The 20,569-nt window shown below is 42.3% G+C and overlaps 3 protein-coding genes across 9 annotated transcripts in view; 1 reads left to right on the top strand and 2 right to left on the bottom strand.

Annotated features, from left to right (window-relative positions):
- Positions 1–302: 302 nt before the first annotated feature.
- Positions 303–3,879, bottom strand: psmd7 (proteasome 26S subunit, non-ATPase 7). The gene is made up of 8 exons (XM_026365742.1): positions 3,729–3,879; positions 3,210–3,301; positions 2,853–2,945; positions 2,654–2,751; positions 2,453–2,533; positions 2,107–2,198; positions 1,644–1,842; positions 303–843 (listed from the first exon to the last, which is right to left on the bottom strand). The coding sequence occupies exons 1-8, from the start codon at positions 3,800–3,802 to the stop codon at positions 592–594; spliced, it is 981 nt and encodes a 326-aa protein (XP_026221527.1). The 5' UTR covers positions 3,803–3,879; the 3' UTR covers positions 303–591.
- LOC113165933 (dynein light chain roadblock-type 2) lies at positions 3,880–5,811 on the top strand. The gene is made up of 5 exons (XM_026365745.1): positions 3,880–3,953; positions 4,259–4,334; positions 4,408–4,575; positions 4,693–4,799; positions 5,202–5,811. The coding sequence occupies exons 1-4, from the start codon at positions 3,951–3,953 to the stop codon at positions 4,734–4,736; spliced, it is 291 nt and encodes a 96-aa protein (XP_026221530.1). The 5' UTR covers positions 3,880–3,950; the 3' UTR covers positions 4,737–4,799; positions 5,202–5,811.
- A 399-nt stretch (positions 5,812–6,210) lies between these two features.
- The window catches only part of LOC113166207 (genetic suppressor element 1-like), a 31,399-nt gene continuing 17,040 nt past the window's right edge, over positions 6,211–20,569 (bottom strand). For 5 of the 7 annotated variants that reach the window (XM_026366224.1, XM_026366225.1, XM_026366223.1 and 2 more), the window contains exons 2-16: positions 17,536–17,715; positions 16,135–16,334; positions 14,025–14,188; positions 13,706–13,906; positions 13,377–13,532; positions 12,229–12,536; positions 11,524–11,842; positions 10,825–11,426; positions 10,542–10,654; positions 10,166–10,445; positions 9,160–9,273; positions 8,696–9,058; positions 8,194–8,487; positions 7,968–8,071; positions 6,211–7,812 (exon numbers count right to left, since the gene is read on the bottom strand). In XM_026366224.1, coding sequence (XP_026222009.1) covers positions 7,675–7,812; positions 7,968–8,071; positions 8,194–8,487; positions 8,696–9,058; positions 9,160–9,273; positions 10,166–10,445; positions 10,542–10,654; positions 10,825–11,426; positions 11,524–11,842; positions 12,229–12,536; positions 13,377–13,532; positions 13,706–13,906; positions 14,025–14,188; positions 16,135–16,334; positions 17,536–17,715 — 3,536 coding nt within the window. In that variant the 3' untranslated portion in view covers positions 6,211–7,674. Of the gene's footprint in view, positions 7,813–7,967; positions 8,072–8,193; positions 8,488–8,695; positions 9,059–9,159; positions 9,274–10,165; positions 10,446–10,541; positions 10,655–10,824; positions 11,427–11,523; positions 11,843–12,228; positions 12,537–13,376; positions 13,533–13,705; positions 13,907–14,024; positions 14,189–16,134; positions 16,335–17,535; positions 17,716–19,681; positions 19,761–19,936; positions 20,038–20,569 lie in introns of those variants that run through there. The other 2 variants (XM_026366221.1, XM_026366226.1) reach the window with 2 other exon arrangements.

Genomic DNA, 20,569 nt, shown 5'->3' with positions numbered 1-20,569 from the left:
TTCATCATTTTTATTAGTGTCTGTACACAGGCTCAAACTGCCTTAGGAGGAGTATTTTCACAGACAGAGACTATGTTTTGTCCTAAATTTACTTTTTACATAACTCTACATTTTTACTGAAGGTGATATTCAAAGAACACTAAATACAGCCTATTATGTAATGATTAAGCAGCTGTTTTTAAATTTAGAAAGTTAAAATTGGAACAGTGAAAAGTGCAAAGTCAACCAACTTTCAATATGATTCCAATTTAATGAGTGATACAGAATCAAAAACATTTTTTTTTCCATATTACAAAAAAAGGAATACCAAGTGTTGTACAACACCAGGAGCACAGTAACTATGAAAACAGAATAAACATGTTCCCATAGTTTAGGACACCAAAGGAGCAAACATCATCATCTCTGTACGATAATAACAGTCTTTATGAGGGCCACTCGAGACCATGAGGCCAAATCTCAGATGACACCATTCCTCATATAGAGTCCTACTTTTAGCCTGAGACCCACATACAGAGCTGTGACTGTGGGCAGAAAGTAGAACATCATCCAGATGAGGACGGCACAATCTGAGAGAAGATCAAGAAGGGACGCTCATTTTTTCTTTTTCTCATCTTTCTTGGCTCCATCTGCTTTCTCCTTCTCTTTGTCATCTTTCTTCTCTTTTTCATCTTTCTTCTCTTTCTTGCCTTCCTCCTTTTCCTGCCCTTCCTTCTTCTCTGCATCCCGGTTGGATATCTTGTTGTTAATCAGGTTGTGCAGAGCCACCACCGAACGTATGAGTGAGGCCAGGTACACCACCAGCATCTGGTCGTTGGTCTTCAGATAGAAGGCTTTAGTGAACTCCTGCAAAGAAGACAACATGAAATTCAAAACCACAAAATCATTGAATAATATAAAAGCACATAGTATTTGAAAGGAACTTCTCTAGTAATAATTATAAAAGGCAAAATTACTTGTGGTGTTTAAAGCAATGGTGCTGTAAGATTTTGAACAAATACAGAACCACAGGTGAGACCAAACACATTTTTGAGTTGTGAAAAGTACACAGATTTGTATCAAAGGTATTCTGTGTATAAACACAATGTGTCAAAATCAATTATAGTGGCAATCATATTTTATCAATGATGATCAAATGCTTTTAAATGACTATGAAATGTAATTATACTTTTAGCTTCTTTTATAAATTTAGACCTGTAAAATCGTAATATCCAACTATAATTTGCTTTAATTATAGCCAACTATTAGTGCACTTAGTGTAACGTTTTTTGTTTAAAACCAGTGCAGGTGACACTGTCAACATGAATTATTTACCTTCATCTCACTAAACCTAACTCACTTTGCCCTCCAGTGGATAAAATGAGAATGTGCTAGTCAGGTACAGATGATTCAAAATGTAGTACAAGTATATGAAAGGAAAATTAAACACTTTACACCTGTATAATCTTATACTACAGCTGCTCTGCCATTATATCTGCTTTTAGAAGGTTTCAATTTTTGTCAACTGTCAAAATATAAAGTCATAATGGCGGGGGAGTCTGGAGTGCAACAACGGTGACATTGTTGTCAAATTCCACACACAAGCATTTGCCACAATGATTACAGTATAAAACACAGTATATGAATCGTCAACACAAACAACTTACCAGTAGATTAACATCTGGCAGCAGGTTGAAGACATCCTGCAGCTGGTAGATGATCTGGTGGTTGATGGGAAGTTTGCCTGCTGCTACTCTCTCCAGGTAAGAGCGGATGTCTAACAGCTTTGAGTTTAGTCCCTTTAGGCCATGAACCTGGTTTGTGATGCGTTGCGACAGAGTGCCCACTGTGGTATCTTTGATATCTCTGCCATCACAAAACAACAGTTGCAGTAAGGGAAAAATGTACATATTTACATTTTTCACCATTCAAGTAGTCAAGAGGCTGTTATTTGTTGATCGCTCCTGCCTGCCTGGGTTTGTACTTGAATTATTATAGCAAAAGAGTACCAGAGTTGCATAATTTAGGCCCTGAAATAATTTATTAATATATTCTATAATATGACATATACAGTATATGTGACATAACAGTGGGGCTATACTGTATGTGAATTGAAGGTCTGTCTAGTACCTGAGCAGGTGCTCCACTCCCACTTCTTCTGCTTCCTCAGCTCCAATTTCACTGGTGACATGTTCAAATGTCTTGGATGTTGGAGTGCCATCCTAGAAATAATGAATAACCCATAAAAACAGAACTTCAAACTTTTTCTCTTGAAATAAAATATTGTCCACTACATTAACAGCATAGAGCTATTATTTCAAAAGATGAAAAATAAAAGTAATTATAATTGTGAATGATTTAAGTAACACCCAGGAAACCTTCATGTATGGTCACAAAATTGATTGGATGATTATATAATTTCTAATTCAATGGGAAGTCAGTGGTAAAAAAGAAATCCAGTTGGTGATTCACTTACGTCATGTATTTCCTCCACAGATATGTATGCTTCTGTGGGTAAACCAAGATCTTTGGGCTTCACATCTATAATGACTAACACCTGAAAGGTTAAACAGACTCATCTGAGTTACTCAACATCAGTGTGAGCAAGATGTTGTCAAGTAACAACCCATGTTAAACGTTAAGGAAAAAGCAAATCAGGTATACCGTGTTTACATACCGAGTTTGTACAGTACTGCTTGATGAGTTCATTGATGGCAATGTCGTTCTTATGCAATTTGGGACCTGTGTGGTACCATCCAACTATTCTTTCTCTGGCTGAAAACCAGAAAAGATAATTATTCACAGGTAAAAAAAAATCAGGCTAATACAGTAATGTGCAATGCAAATAGATCACATAAATGTAGGCAATGCCATACCATTAACTTTCTTGAACATGCCATACATGTTCTCCAAGTAATCATGGTCCAGGAACCACACTGAATCATCCCTGTCATCCTCATCAAATGGCACTGAAAAGGAACATTGACAATGACTTTAAAACCTGATAGAATATGTCTGTGGCACACTTTTGGATTTAGATTGTGTTTTATGTGCCTATGAACATAGATTTTAGCAAGTAGGGAAAAGTCAACTTAAATATATTATGGAAGTGCAAAAGAAAACTAAGGGTCCAGTATTCTCAGAGCTGGTTCAACAACAAGAACTTTTTTTTTTTTTTTTAATGACTCTTTAAAAAAAACTAAGCACCCCAACTTGATTATCATGACACTCACCAGCAAAACTATTTGAGACGTCAAGAACTTTTTTCTGCCAAGATCCCAAAAGGACACCAACCACTCGTTTCTGATTGCCAACTTTTCCTATCCTGTGCAATGAACAACAAGTTATTTTACCTTGGTTAGTTTTGTCTCGATGGACTGTGACTCATAAACATAACATACGTTAGCTACATGCAGGATGCTACTGTGACCTAAGCTAACGTACAAATCTTTACGTGAATTAATAGCCACATTAGACGAAAAGAGTGATACTATTAAACCCTCCTGTGTTAACGGTAGATTTATCAGTTTAACACATATTGCTTGTTAACAGTGTGTAGGTAACTAACTAGCCAGTGTTAGACTGTTTTCACTTAAGCTAGCTAACTAGCCTGGTCATGTCTGCATTCACTGTCAACGGGACTCTGACTCAGCAGAGCTAACATTAGCTTAGCTTAAGAGATGCGTTACGCTTCGGCTCGTTTTAACATTCCACACTAGTAGAAACCGATCATATACATTTAACTTACTAACCTGTTAAAATGATCAACCACACTGAGTAACACAAGGGGATGAACAACCACGTTTTCCACCGCTAACTCCGGCATCTTTGCAGTGAAGCTAAACAGCGAGCGACCACCTCTACACAATGACGGCTAAACTCCACTTCCGCTTGCGCCTGACGTCTCTTCCGTTTCTCTTGGCAACAGAGAGACGCACAGAGGGAACAGTCGCAGACTGCTGCACACAGACAAGATGGTACGAAGTGAGCTGCTGTTTTAACTTTTTATTAGTTGTATTTCAACTTTGTCACTTAATGATATACTTAGTAATGTTTATAATAACGTTAAATTAGCGAATATACTGACATTGCATTAGTTATTAGTTAGCTATAGCATGTAACGTTAGTTATTAACTTAACTTTAGCATTGCTAATTTTTAACTTCACCAATGTCGAATCAACCATTTGTGCGTGTTTTTATTTGTGCTTTATTAATAATCTCTGCCAAGCTGGGAGTTTGTACATTTGTGTCTTATTACATTTTATTTCTCATGTCCCTCAGGCTGAAGTTGAGGAAACACTGAAGAGGATTGAAGCCCACAAAGGTGTGATTGGAACAATAGTCGTCAATGCAGAAGGTAAGCTAACAGAACCCAACAGAACAAGCTGCGCTCTTCCAACATGTGTAAGATTACTGTGTTACTGTTTCAGGTATTCCCATCAGGACAACCTTAGACAACTCCACCACTGTTCAGTATGCAGGACTTCTTCGCCACCTCACCATGAAGGCCAGGAGCACAGTCAGGGATATTGACCCTCAGAATGACCTCACCTTCCTCCGCATCCGCTCCAAGAAACATGAGATCATGGTAGCACCAGGTGAGTGTGTGTTATTATTGTTGAATAAACAAACATCTGTAACTTAGAAGACGAATACCTTTGGCTCTGCTGTTTGCACTACATTTATATCCCGTGTCTTCTCTTCTGTCTGTGCAGAGAACGACTTTCTGTTGATAGTCATCCAGAACCCATGCGAATAGCTGCCGGACATTTCCATGAATATGAGCTTTTGTTTAGTCACATGGTGGTGCTTTTTCCAGGCAGTAAGTGTTATATTACTCTATGTACTGCACAATTTCCCTTTTTTATATCATTAATTGGAACACAAGTAGAATACACGTTGCATTTGTCTGTACTTTATTTACTTTTAGGTATTTATATTAATGTTAAATGATTATTAAAGCTGAGAGTCACTGTACAGTACTCAGTAGATCCTATTTGTTTGTTTGTTACATGTACTGTCCAGATGGCAGTTGGCAGAAAATTGTGAACCCGTCCTTTAATTAGTATTAAAGGATGGGTTCACGTTTTTCAATAGTGTCTTAAAATATTTGTCAGGTACCCATTTGCCTGAAACACTGAAAGAAGGTTTTACTTACTGTATCCATTTCTCCTGTTTATCCTGGCCATTGAGAGATCTCTTCATGAATCCCTTTTTGTGGCAGTGTTGGAGGCTAAATCCACTAACTGATGACACCGCAGAGGGTTTTAAAGCCATGCTGTCAAAAATCTACACGATGAAATGATATTTCATTCACTATCCAATGTTTTATATCTACTCTTTTTCTTTTCAATTAATCTATTGCTAAGTTTTTTTATTAGTTGATTTATTCTTTCATTAACTTACCAGTAAATAATATAATAATAAATAAAAAGAACTAGTGCATTATAATTTTATTTTAATATAGAATCTGTGAATGAAGGAACCATTTCAAAACAGAGTTTTCACTTTATGAGACTAGTTAAGTTAAGATTTATGGTAAGGCCTAATCCGGAAAGGTGCTGTTTACTATATCCTGCTATTTTGGGGCACAGAAGGGGCGCCATATTTAAGGTGCAGTCCTTTGGCCTCTAAAGGAACTTTATCTGACCTTGAATTCAACTTATCTTACCTTATCAGTCCCTTCTCATGCACAGGTTACATCATGTAATCCTTCAGTGGTCATTTTCGGGGAACAAAAAAATAAATAAATAAACAAAGTGTTTGTGCAAAGACAAAGAATTCACAGGTAGCAAAACGTTTGTTTCCTCAAATACATGTCCAGGTATATTATTAAGTACGTCATAATAGTACAGGCTGGGTGCTCCTTCGATGTGGTCGTGAGTTTCTTGTAGAGATTTACCATTATATACTGCGTCCAGCTATAATAATTATTAACAACATAATGTGTAGCTTGTAAATATTTTATGAATGGATGGTTCGACACTGAGTGAACCTTTTTTTTTTTTTTTTTAATTTAATTTGCCAAGTGCAGAAGGATCAGAGAAAACTGGTAATTGGTAATTATTAAAAAAAAAATGCAAGGAAGACTCGGTCGTAAATATTCATGGTCTGGCTGCACACAATCAAGTTGCTGATAATCTTAATCTGAGTAAAAGCAAACAAAGCCCACTGTTAAATATGAATCATATGGGAACTCTCTCTCTCCAGATATGTGACAATCACAAATAAAACATTTTACAAATATTTTAATCTAAATTTGCATCACAATGTACAGCAATATGTTAATAAATAATTAATTGCAATTATACAGCCCAAAAAATACATTACATAACAAATGATTGAAGAAAAACTGAGGAGGCTGAGCAGGTGATGCGGGGAGGTCATGTGATTTGGGGAGATTGCTACTGTAGTTTGTGCTTCTGGAGACAAAAGAGGCAGAAATGATGTATTTGTGACACTGTTTTTGCCAACAATTAGAGATTTGTTTCATGTACCCAAGAAGTATTAAGTGAAAATATCTTGTTAGTTGTGAAAATCCTAAAATGAAACTGAACAATAATTTGGCTTTTACGTTTGGCATTTAAACATTTCAAAATAATGCCAAAGAATTCACCTTTGAAAAGGTAAAAACAATTGTCAGGATGTAAGGTTGGACAATATACCTCAGTCAGTGCCATTTACATTTTATTCTCTTCAGGTTTTGTCAACATTTACAGGCATGTAAAGGGCTTAGGACACAGACTCTGGGATAAATTATCTAAACAATAGTCATACAACATGACGAAGTTCTCAGATATTTGTCTTCCATCCCCATTTCATCCTTATCCAACTCCAAACTTTTCTTTTTCAATTACAACTATCCTAACATCCTTCATTTTCTAAACATTTTTAATTCTGACCAGCAGCAATTCAGACAAAACATATGGCTTCCCAGAAGAAGTGGTTAAAACAAAACACATAGAAAAGTCTTTGTTTATCACAAGTGACATTACCAATGAAAAATTCATTAAAACCTCAAAACACTTCATTTACCTTTTTATAGATTTCATCTTTGAGATGTTCCCTATCCTCTGTAGAACCTTTGCTAGCACACAAATGGCTTAATCTGTCAGATAAAATACTCAGTAGACACTACAATGTTACCACACAGAGGACAGGCAAGTATTTCTTTCAATTTCATTTCAAGTGCATCCTTTCAAGTTTAAGGCCTGAGGTGTGCTTTGATTCCTTTACTCAATTTTCATTCTCTGAGTTTTAACCAGGTGACCACTGCATACTTAGTCTCTGGTCATTGCTGTCCAGAGAGACTACAGATTTGTGCCAAGTGATACATCACGTTAGCACGGATCAATAAAGTTTGTGCAGAAATTGATATGATATGAACTAAATGGTAGAAAGTCCTTAAAGCCAACTCAGGGACTAGTGGGAGTGGTCAGCGTTACAAACATGGCGTTTCATCAGCACAGTGTTGTTACAGTCCATGGGCACCACGAGATAAAGTGGGAATGCCCAAACTAAATGTCTGCCATTGATTACTGTTACCGTGGCAAACATGGCAGATAATCAACTGGATTGATTGGATTGGCTCCTTCAAGGACTTCAAGTTCAGATAGCGGTCTGGGTCCAGTACGTCTTGTTCTTGTTACTGTTCCTTTGTTGTGTTGGAGGCAGATCCTGAGAGTCTGCGTAAGAGGTCACCTAGGCATGTGCCCGTTGACTTGCCCCCTGCCCCAGTGAATGTTAGGTAGTGTCAAACATCTCCTGAAGTGCTCGAGCTGGGCCTGCAGTCGCTCTCTCTCTTCTCTCACTCGCTGCCTCTGACTCACCAGCTCCTGACAAATGAAGGACGAATGCGACTCTCATTACAGAACCAAGAGTTTTTTTGCACTAAGCTGTATGACTTATACACATCAGTACCAATAGTAACCTTTTTACATCAAGTACATAATTGTGCTAGAAATAAAGGGGTAGGCATGCAGATACTTACCCCCATAGTGAGAGAGAGCTGCTCTGCAGTTCTTGTTAGATTATAATTCTGGGCTTCAAGTCTTTTACACTGACTGTGAAGAACCTGCCTCTCAACACTCCATTCTATACAGAGAAACAATAAATAACGATACATTATATGCATTTCACTATCGTTTTAACATAACTCACATATTACAGTGTAATAGATGAAAAGGGGTATCCATAAACTGACTCGGCTAACTTACCATCCACATATTCGTGGTAGGCCTGGAAAATAGCTTCGATACCCTGCCACTTCCTTGGAGCTTCTTCTGCCTCCTCTTCGTCCTCCTCCTCCTGTCCAGACTCCTCATCCTCATCAGAGAGGTTTTCCCGCAGTGCTGCAGGGTCCCGACTGGCTACAGAAGAAATTAAGTGATGGCCGTTCATGTGTGCACGTTGATGGGCATGGTTGAGATTTGAGCTTTTCAGTTGAGAGATGTTATGAGGCAGCGAGTGACCGGTCTTCATCCCGGCCTCAGGGGCACAACTTGAGACCCCTTAGAAAAAAAAAAGGGACAATAAAGCAATGTAATGTCAGTCTTTTTGTTCTTTTTTTGCACCTCATATGAATTTAACACACTGCACGTGTATCATTTGAGCGACAACGCTAGTGAAAATAAACACCACTAGATGGCAGAACATTGCTATTCTAAAACTCACAATCAAGTGGTAATGGTCATGCACCTATGGGAGAGGGTGGCTAACCTTTGTTCTGCAGTGTGCTGTGTGTGGACTGCAGCACGGCCTGGTGAAAGTGCTGAGCAAAGGCCTCAGGTGTGAACCTCTCCCAGGGCCGACTCCGTTCATTCTGCACTGGGCTGGGCTCCTTTTCCTGAGGAGAAGCAACAACACCATTCTGGAGCTTCTTGTTTGGCTGAGAGTCCACGAATTCAGCCTTTTCATGATGGGGGGCTAAGGGTGGAGGGATGCGGGCCACCTGGGAGTCCATGGAGGATTTAAATGTGTTGCTATGGAGGTGCTTAGGTTTAGGTAAGTACGGAGGTGAGGGACTGGGAGAGTCTGGGTACAGATGTCCATTTGACAGCAGAGGCTCAGAGGAGGAGTCGCCTAAAAATAGATGTGCACAAGTCATTAGAAAGTGTTTTTCGCATGCATGCACGTTTTAAACATGCATATACTGTAAATGTGTTTGTGTGTGTGTGTCTCACCAGTTGAGGGAGCAGGAGGACTAATGCACAGAGGTAAAGTGTTATATCTGAGATTATCTAACGTCACTGTCTTCCTCTGAATGGCCCTCAGCAGCTCCTCTGTCCTCTCCTTGTCTACAGAGAAAAACACAAAAGTGAGAACACCTGCTAGTCATTTTTGAAAAATAAGAGAATTTAAATCATTGAACTGATGAGGAAAGGTCAGCAAATTGATGAACTACAGTAATGTCCAGTAGAAACCCATCACAGACACATGATAACCACAGAAATTAAAACAAGGGCAGCTTTTACCTAAAAATAGATTTTTTTCCACAAGAGCAGATTTGTTTAGACAGATTTTCAGACAGATTTTATGTTCTAATCATCCAAAAGCTGATTACCACATTATATACTGCGATGTTCACTTATCAAAAAATGCTTCGTGTAAAAGGAAAATGAGGAGAAAATTAAGGAGGGAGCACAAATGAGCTGTTGGTGTTTCGGCAAGTAAAAAACATTTAAACAAGAGAGTCTCACTGACTATTTGAAAATGTATTATGATCTTTCTTGTCTGATTTCTTGTTTTTAAACAAATTGGTAAATTAAAAGAAACAGAAAAAATCTGAAAAAATGGAAGGTTTATTCAGCACTGTTAACCTTACGTCTACAAGTAAGAAAGCAGTTACTGCAAACTCTCCCCATGCACCAACAATATGCATATTCTTTAAAGACTATATTAAAATATATAAAAAAATATTTCATTTGTCTGAATATATTTATACATTAAAACAAGTTTTGAAGGTATTTCATTATTTTAACTTGTGCTGTGTTACCACTTTACTGGAGAAAGTAGAAAATCCTGCTCTAAACTACTCTCAGTATTATCTTCTCACCCCACCTACATTCAAGGTAAATAACAAAACTGAGAGAAGCTGCAAGTTGTATTTTTCCATGGGGAATTACTACAACAACTGTGCTGAGAGCGGACTGGTATGTAGGATGTGCTTGGATACTAAGCAGGAGTTACCTCTCCTCTGCTGTGGGCTGACATGGGAGAGGTGAAACATATGGAGGAAGTCTTTTTTCTCCTCCAGCTCGGGGGTGCTGTTCATCTGTTCAGCGGAGTACGGGGTACTTAGGGGAGTTGTAGGTGTTGAAGGTGAAGAGGCCTGTCTCTTGCCCCGCACAGCCGGCGGAGAGAGACTGCGCTCTCTCATCATCCTCCTCCTCTTCCTCCTCTTCTGCTCCAGAAGTTCATTGCGATGGTCCACAGTGGTTAAACCACACACTTGCAGAAAATCTACTTTCTGTGGAGAAAGAAATTCTGGAAGGTGAATATAACTCAAACCAAACATCCTCAAGCATCATTAAGCATGTGTGAATATATATACATGTTTATTTACTTCCAAAGATGTGTCCAGCTTGAGTGGTGGTTGTTCTGTCACTCTCCTCAAATGGGCTTTGACCTCCTCCTCATCACTCTCATCATATGACTCGTCTAGGTCATAATAATAACCTGGTAGAAACAGAAATGATCCTTTATTATAAAGAAAATGGAGTCCTATGGGTTAGTTTTCAATGGCACAATCAACCATTTCATATAATCATCTTCTTCTGTCTACAACATCCCGTCGTCCTTAAATATCCTCTCTCTACATCTCTATGTCTCTCCATCTATCATCTTACCTCCCTCTCTGGCCTCCCTCCTCCTTTTCTCCTCTAGGTCGAGTTTGCTGAGCAGTCGACGGTGCTGCTGGAGAACCTCGTCATACACCAGCATGCTGTCGGGTACCTGGCTCGATCGCTCCCTCACTGGAGATGGAGAAGATGCCTGGCGATGTCCCCCCAGGTCAGTGCAGGTACCGGGTATAGACAGAGGTATGCAGGATTTCTGCTGGAGGTTATTAATGTGATGCCGGTGGTAGAGGCTCTGGGTGGCTCTGTCCTGCTCAGGCTTGTTCCAGGGCTCTGGTAAACTAGCTCCTCTCAGAGAAGAGTACCTCTCTGGGCCTTCTGCCCTCCTCCTGCCTCCTTCTTCCAGCTTCTCCCCCCAGCTCTGTGGGGGTCTGTCAGCTCGGGTCAGTCCAGGAGGGGGTCGACTCGGCGGTGTAGGAGGGTTGAATTTTCGTCGAGAATCTACAGGTGGGTCAACAAGGGAAACCGGGTTCCATAGTGTTGTCGGAGGCACAGGAGGATGATGGGAACCTTTCGGTGAGATAAGTGGGGGTGGTGCGCCGAGGGAGGTAGGTACATCTTTGCTGCTTGGGTTGTGATGGACTGCATTGGTTCTGGAAGTAAATTAGAACTGAATTTAGATAGTGAACTTATGTTTCGGGGGGGCGGGTACAAATCACTTTCTAAAGCTCATTTATTTGACAGTCTCACCTGTGGCTGTCTCTCCTGGGCTCCATCCCTTTCCCAGGCGACCTGAGGCCCAGTTCTTGTGGACTGTCTTTCTCCTGCCCTTGACCACGTTGCCGTGTTAACCACGCCTCCTCAGCGGTCCTCTGAGTCATCATGGTGGCTGCCAGAGCTGCATGGATACTACCAGCGGTGGCAGCAGCACCATGATGCTTCCCCAGGTGAGAAGGCACCAGGCTTGGCACTGGGTGTGGGACAGAGCCCCTGGAAGAGTGAAGACCAGGCTGCAGGGGCAGAGGTTTAGGTGGCTGAAAACCAGGAAGCTCTGAATCCTTGGGTTTATCTGGAGAAACAGTGAAAAATGTATGAATGTGTTGTGTACAAATCGTTTTCTCCAGAGAATATTATTATAATATTATACATATTTGACTCTGGACACATCTTCTGACCAGAAGTGCCATTGTTACATCTCACAGGACAAAAAGAAAGGATGATAAAAATGAAGCTACTGGAGATTAAAACTTTTTAAATGCTTCTCTAAGTTTGACTTCTACTTTAATTTCAGTGAGTACGTTTACTCTTATAATAAACCGACTTATTTTGGTTCTTTATTTCTATTTAGAAAACACAACTCTATTACAAGTGTTGTTTGCTTTAATCTGGTTATGTGCCTGCACGTGTGCACACATTCATAAGTGTGAGTGTGTGTGTGTGTTTGTATTTAGGTACCCAGTCTGTTTGGGGTCAGCCTCTCCCCTGGCCTGGCTCTGTCCTCCGGTGGTGCCCTCCGAGCCTGCAGCTCAGCCAGGTAGTGGCTCTCCACTGCTCTGACCATCTGCTGCTGTCTCTCCCTCTGCCTTTCCTTCTGCCTGTCCAGCTCTCTCTCCCGCTCCCTCTCTTCCTCCCTCTCCCTCTCCCTCTCCCTCTCTCTCTCCCGCTCCCGCTCTCGTTCTAGCCCTGCCTCACGCTCCCTTTCTTTCTCTCGTTCACGCTCTTGCTCTCTCTCTCGCTGGCGGAGCTCATTCTCCATCTGTAGCCTGTGGGGGAGGTTGTCAAGAATGCACGCACGCACACACACACACACACACACACACACAGGGGAGAAGGTGAGAGATGCAACACCCAACATGAAGCAGATATTAACCACACACTGGTGAACCTCACACAAGCATTTCTGCTCAAACATACACACATGCTCGGAAACACACACAAATACGAACACACATACTCTACTTAACCATGAGGAAAATAATCCATACACAGCATGACTGAGCAGGAGCAGATGAACACTTAATAGGTATCCACAGGAAAAGGACAAACACACACACACACACACACACACACACACACAACACATTCACCAGCAATCAATAGCACACAAACAAACCTATAAGATATGCAGGAGCCATTACAGAACCAGACAATAAATATCATCCATTTCAAACACAAACATTTCCCCGGTGCAGGGAAACAATGTGAATTGTAAAACTGAAAAAGGAGCACGAGCACTAAAAGAGAAAAGGAGACAGAGAGATGAGGTATGTGTGAGTTTTTATGTAAATACTGGCTTGCATGTGCATGTGTATTGTACAGTGTGTGTGTGTGTGTGTGTGTGTGTGTGTGTGTGTGTGTGTGTGTGTGTGTGTGTGTGTGTGAAGGGCAGTGTGTGTGATGAGTGTATAGGAGGAACTGTGTGGTGTGTGCTAAAAATATCACACACTCAGCAACCTGTGCCTACCCTGCAGAGAGTGATTACACAGCCCTGCAGACAGAGAGAGGAGCAAGAAGAAAGAAAGAAAGAAAGAAAGAAAGAAAGAAGAAAGAAGAAAGAAAGAAAGAAAGAAAGAAAGAAAGAAAGAAAGAACGAAAGAACGTACCTCTCTGCTAAAGCCGTGTGGTTTAGTTCTCCAGGGTAGCGACCTCCAGGCAGGTGCAAGTGCAGGGCAGAAGGGTGGAGAGGAGGGAAGGCGCCCCCCGCAGGCACAGAGTAGAACTGAGACCGCAGCGCAGAAAGACATAGGGACTCCTCCATCCTACCACAGACAAAGGCAAATCAGTCAGACTGTATCTGCACAGGTTATGCATTCCTAGTTTTAAGAAGCATTGACCATTGACAACATACCAAACGATCCCCTGTGGAGTTACAGTATGATGAACCTTTCACCTTCACTAAATCGGGACTTAAAGAGTTAAAGGTGGTTGTTACCTTGGTAAGGACAGTGGGTGATGAAGGTAGGCAGGATGATAGTAAGCAGCAGCAGCAGCAGCATGAGCAGCAGCAGGGTCAAGACTTAAGGGTAAAGAGGTCAATCGGAGGTCATCTGAAGTGGCGAAGGGCCTGAGTGCTCTCAGATATTCCTCTGGGATGGCACCTGAGGGAACCACAGGATGCATCTGTCCAGGCAAACTGCAGAAACACAACACAGTATATTTGTCATATTGATTCATAAAATACATTTATACTAAAAACCTCAGGCTGGATTAAACGTGAATACAGTCCAACTATGACTATGTGTCATACTTACTTAAGGCTCTGTATTCTGGGGTCTTGCATGACGGAGCTGGGGGCGAGTCCAAAAGGGCGAGCCAGTGGGTGAGGCGACGGTATGGGGGGAGTCCTCTTGTCTAGCTGCGACTGGGTGTTCTCAGCACCCACCCTCTCCCTGAGTCCCTGAACACCCGGCTCAACCTAACAGGGAGGCAGACATTGTGAGAGCAGACAAAAACTGTGTATATCCGTGTGGTTTGAGTGTGTGCTAGATTGAAAATGAGCGGAACATTTAGGAAAAGAGGAAAGGAAAATTAGAAGAGGTGGCTGGATAGACGTGACAGAAGCCACACACACACACACACACACACACACAAACACACACAGGGGCTCAGTGGAGTGGAAAAGTGGGTCTGATATGTCATAACAGGTCAAGATCAAAGTGGAAAGATGATCCTAATATCTGGCCAACTGTTCTCTCCTTCATGGAGCACTCAGAGGATTTGGTCACCACAGCATTGCAGTTGATATCCAACCAACAAAAATAGTGATGGGAACAAACGTAAAAACTGATAAAAAAGACATTCACCAAGTGTAAAACAAATCGGATGAAGGAAAATGCTGAAATGATGTCAGCAGAAAAGCAGTGATGGTTCAATTAGCACAAATCGGCCATTGAACTGAGCAACATACGCAAATACCATCAATACAGCCACACTGCTCGGCTGAAACTTCAACATTATCTTTCAACACTGGACAACTCGGTAGAGAAAATCATTGTGGGCATTGATGTTTCCGGTAAAAAGAAGAAACATCTGCCAGATAACCTTTGACTGCAACATGTTAATGAGAAGAAAACGCATTTCCACTAATGTGTCAAATGTTGTTGCTACAGCAACAGATACAAGTACAGGTCTGACGGACCACGGACAGCCCACAAACAAATGACCTCTCCGAGCAACACCTGATCTGCTACCTTAGTTTTGACTTGCAGTGAAATATTGGTGCTTTGAATATGTTTGAATAGTTTTGAATATGTCACTCATGGAAAGCAGGTTCAAACCAGTAATGAGCCATCTCTGTGTCTGTCATTCAGCTATCTACGCTGGTTCAAACGAGGAGGAGAGGCGACACACAGAAGGTCTGGAGAGCAGCCATCGCATTCCTTGACCTTTGACCACACAGGCAGCCAACAGCTTTCACAGATGGAGCAATAAATACACACAAACAGTCTGTTTCTTTCGCTTAAGTCGTCCTGTGCTCGGTCTTTCTGTGTTCTAGGACAAGCTGCGTGCAGAAAAGACAAATACTGAATTTAAGCAAAGCTTTAGTGCCCACACTCTGTCGCTCTCCTACTCATTCTTACTCTGCCACCCCCCCTTTCTTAACATCCTATTCTCTATTTTCCTGCCTCCCTCCCTCCTTCTTTCTCTCTGAATGTCTGAATGGGAGCCCAAGGCAGGCAGAGCCACAGAGTGGTCTTTGTGAAGGGGGAGAAAGGCAGCTCTGATCCAGGGGGAAGTGGCTACTGTGGGGGCTAACCCCTGCATTGTGTGAGGGGCCTGGTTCCTCGCCCCAGCTTAAATTCACTCACACATCCACAGATGCACACACACACACATATACACAGGTCCGCCTTTACATCCTAAGCCTTTTTGGTGAAGGGTCAAGTACACACACACACAAACACACACACACACACACTGGAGGAAACTGAACACAATAGGTGCCAGTCTCTGCAGTGTTTCTTTACAAACCCCTCATGTGTTGCTGAAAAAGACATGAAGTGATTAGTGAGAGGAAGAGGGAGCGAGGCAGAGGGGTGAAAGCATGAAAATGAAAGGATGAGACAGGACAGAGGAGAAGAGGAACAGGGAGAGAAAGAAACAGGGAGATGGCTGGTTTTGACAGTTTGATGTTGACAAGCACTGGGACTATTTCTTTAATGGCAGGAGCAGCAGCAGGACAGATAAAGGAGACGTAAAGAGACAGACGACTCATCTGTGCTGAGAAAAAGGACTAAAAAGGAGAAAGAGAGAGGAGAAAAAGAGAAACCAGCCGGATGGGATCCAAAAGTTCAGAACAGAGAAGGAACAGCAGATGTCTTGTCTCTGACATTGGAAGATTTGATAAATTACATCTCTTACCTGTCGACCGTCGGCCCTCCAGAGGCCGTTGCTGGTCTTCGTGGGGGCAATGGTGACTACAGGAGGGGTGCTAGGCACACCGTGGCCCCTTGTCTGGCTTAAAAGGGGCCCTAATGAGCCCCGCTTAGGGGTAGTGACTGGTGAGCTGTGGCTGGTTGCTGGAGAGGAGACTGGAGATGACTCACCGCTGAGGGCAGAACCTGAGGAGAGCAGGAGAGTCAGGAATAAAATATAGCTGATCAGACAGCTGATCGGACTTAAAAGATTTCAGGATCAAACAATTCACCTGTGACAAAAAACGTCTGGTCCACACACACACACACACACACACACACGAAAACACATTTTTGCAAGTGAAGAAGTAAGAGGTAAACAGCGCTTCAATGTTTTTGATGAAAAACAGTCTGGTGAAATATGACAGGAGTTAAAGGAAAGTGTAAAAAAAAAAAAACAGGAGGTAGAAGAAATAAGGAAAAGGGTACAGGATAAAAGTGTGTGTGTGTGTGTGTGTGTGTGTGATATAGGGAGAACAAAAGAAGGATGGATGTCATAACTGAACGTGTTAAAAAGAGGCAGGAGCGCGACGCCGTGAAGGGGTAGGTGTTAAACGTGATAAAGAGAGAGTATGTGTTTTCCTCAACGTTCGCTCCACCGTTGCTCTATTACTACAACACTCACTAATCAGTATACACACACACACACACACACACACACACACACACACACACACACACACACAGAAACACAAACGTATTCAGAGACAGTAAGAAGGAGGAACTAATGAGATGGAGAGAAGGTGGCAACAAATGAGCTTACTCATGGAGAGCCTTAAGGTAGAGAAAAAGCTACAGGGAGAGAGTGGGAGAGTGGAGTAGGGAGAGAGAGAGAGAGAGAGAGAGAGAGAGAGCCTGTTATAATTGGCTGTAATTACATTCTCATTATTAGGAGATGAATGGAAATGGATGAAGGAAGAGACAGAGAAGGGGAGGTCAGGATGGGTCAGCTCTTATCCAACACCTTCATTAGGACAGCAATGAGCTGAGTGAGGACACACACACACACACACACACACACACACACACACACACACACACACACACACACACACACACATGTTGCAATACTACTTGTGTCTGAAGAGTAAATATGAAACTACGTCCAGCAGCAGTTTTGCACAAAGGCTGGAAAAAGAGAGGAAAGACTCACCTCATTTAATATGTTAAAAACAACAGCACGTGGCTTTACAGGCGCATACTACATGAACTCTTCCTTTAATTGTGTTTTCCCAGCGCAGTGAGAGCACCAGTGAGAAGGTGCAGCCATATTAAAGGTTGCTGGATAAACCTGACAGCGAGAGGTAGCGTTTTTAGGTTTTTAAGGGAGGTTAGATCACCGACTCACCTCTGGGATCCTCGGCCTGTTTGGCCAGTTTACGCAGAGCAGCAGCGAATCCCGAGTTTGTAGATTGAGCAACTGCGTTCCCATTGGTCAGTGGGCTGAGGGGACTGACAGTAGCCGTGGTGCGAGTTGCTGTGGAGATCATTCCTGATGATGGTGATTTATTGGACTCATGGTTCATACCTGAGAAGGAGAGATTTTGGGAAGATTTGTCTAAATAAAACTTATATTAAATATAAATATATTAACTGAGGAATTCCACTACGACCTCTCGCTAAAAGAAGAAACATTTACAGTTGAATGACTTTGTAAGAAAAAAGAATATTTCTTAACACAGTTTGGACTTTATTTATCTTGAATGAATGAAACCTGTCGTACAAAGAGAATGAACGAGTCTGTGTGTGTGTGGGGGGGGTGTGTGTGTGCGTGTGTCGCCTTTGTCTGGACATCATAGTGAGTGGATACACATAGGTCAACTCCACTAGAGACAGAGTGGAGGGAGTAGAACTGTGCCAAACAGAGCGGTGACCCTAATAGCAAATCACACACATGGGTGCACACATGTCCATTTCCTCAAGGGAGCCAGCCAACACATCTTAAGACCTCGGGAGTGTGTACACGCAAACATTATTCTTAGTTATCGCAGCATTTTTACACCCTCACAGATGTAAGCATGAATCCACACAAACACACACACACATGCAGCCACACACGGATAACCAACAAAGTCATTGATCTATGACTAGTGGACACACTAGTGACTGTGGCTACACTAACCTTTGTCTTCACCCTGTACCCTTTTACTGACCCACTAATGTTAATTACAGCTGGAATTAGCCAGCAGCCCCCCCTCCTGCTAAAGCAATGACCTCATTACGACCACAACACACACACACACACACACACACACACATACCATAGAAAGAACAACAAACAAACAGGAAAAGCAGTAAACACACTCATAAAGAAATCATAATGTGCCCATTAAACACGGTTATTGAATGTTCTGCACAGACACGTTTAAAGGAATGAAAAAAAAAGTCAGATGTCAGAGTTGGTGAAATTAAAGTGTCATTATTCTCGCCTATGTTGGATTAGATATCTATCCTTTTACCTGCCAGGCTTCACACATAAGCACAATCACGCACAGGAAGCTGTAGAGCTCTTAACACGGTAAAAGGAGGAGATATATGAAGGAGGAGGTTGAGGAAAACACAGAAAACAGACTAGTCTTAGGTGTGTAGCTGAAAAATAGACTGGAGATCAACAAACGCCGGTGCATAAAATCATGTAACCCATCAGCAAAATGTATCTTTAACCACGAGCAACCAGATGGATTTCCTCTGCACATGTACAAAATCTAAAACTAAGCACGGCGAATAGAAGTTTTTCAAATATCTATTCACTTTCCTTTCCTCAGTTTGTAGCCAGCTACCACCGAGCAACACACACACACTCAGTCAACTTACTTCTACCTGCACTCAACGATAAACACAACACGTAATGTGTGCAATTATCATGCAGGCACGTTCTCTCACAACAGTATTTGTACATCAAAAAGAATATAGGGCACACAAACCGTATATCAGCGCTCTGTTATCTCGGTATTCCTCTTCTTTCTTCACTGTTTACCTTTATTTCTCTGACCTTGTTTATATTTCTACATGTTCAGTCCTGAACCACACACACACACAGAAAGGCAAAGAGAAATGAAGAGAGTTGAAGCTCAGATCCTGACAGGCGGTGTGTGTGTGTGTGTGTGTGTGTTAATGTGTGTGTGTGTGTGTGTGTGTGTGTTTCTATCTCTGTCTCTGCTGAGCCCAGCAGTCAAGGGAGAGATGATAAGACAGTTTCTATCGACTCTTCTCTCTCTCCTCTCTACTCACTCACTCTTTCCTCTCCCATCCCCCCCCCCCCCCCCCCCCCCTCTCATTTATCTCATGAACTGGAGCTTATTTAACAAAAGCAAACACATCTAATCTCCTTTATGTCTCTTGCTTTCTTCCTTCCTTCTTTCTTTCTACAGTCCTTTCTTACAGCCTATTCCTCTGATATGTATCCATGTCATTCACACACAAACACACACACACACACACACAGTAGCATATGCATGTGCACATAATTCAAACATGCAAAGAGACACACTCACCCTCCTGCTCACTGTTCTCCTCCTGCTCGTCGTCTTTCTGCTCCTCTGCGAGACTCTTTCTCTCTCTCCCTCTCAGCTTTGCAGCTGCTACGTGGTCACGTGACCTCTTTTCTATCCACTTCCCCCCCCTCCGCACCTCCTCCTCTCCATCCACCACCCCCTCCTCCTTCCCCTCCCTCTACATCCATCACCCTCTCCATCCTACCTCCTCCTCCTCCTCCTCTCCTCTCATTTCTGTCACTCCTTTTATCTTACCTTTTTCCCTCCTTAGCTGTCCCTTCTCGCTCTCTTTCTCTCTAACTGTGCTCTCTGTCGTTTTCTTCTCCCTCTTCATTCTTCCTCCTTCCTCCTTTTTGGCTCACACTCCCAAGAGGGTGGTGGTGGTGTTTGGAGGTAGGGGGTGAGTAGAAGGAGGAGGAGGAGTGACGACGGGGAGGGTGGGTGTACGGTTTGAGCTGTGTGTGTGTGTGTGTGTGTGTGTGTGTGTGTGGCACAGGCTAGTGTTAACCCACCATCTATCACTCTGTCTCACTGCTAGGCAGCCCTGTCTGCTCTGGGGACAGGGGTGTGGAGGCGGTGAGGTCTGACAGTGACCTTTCACCCTTCACCTCTGCTCTCTGACAGCCGAGGGCTGAAGGATGATGAACCTCCCTAAATACAAATTCAGACATTTAACTCCCTTTTTTCAAAGTGGTGACTGAACAAATAAACACGCTAGCAGCCCCGTGAAGCTGTGATGCTCACTGTGCAGCAGAAAACTATATGAACCACATGAATGAAAACAACGGAGGCCAGCAGCTCTGAAGACATCCTGCCGTGAACAGAGTGTAGCACAAGTGTAAAATCTGACCTGTTGCTGACACAACAGTAAAAGACAGGGATCAGTCA

Source organism: Anabas testudineus, chromosome 6, assembly GCF_900324465.2.
Source record: "Anabas testudineus chromosome 6, fAnaTes1.2, whole genome shotgun sequence".
In the NCBI taxonomy this organism is placed as follows: domain Eukaryota; kingdom Metazoa; phylum Chordata; class Actinopteri; order Anabantiformes; family Anabantidae; genus Anabas; species Anabas testudineus.
The sequence above is the reverse complement of the archived record's forward strand: the minus strand, read 5'-3'. Positions and strand labels throughout refer to the sequence as shown.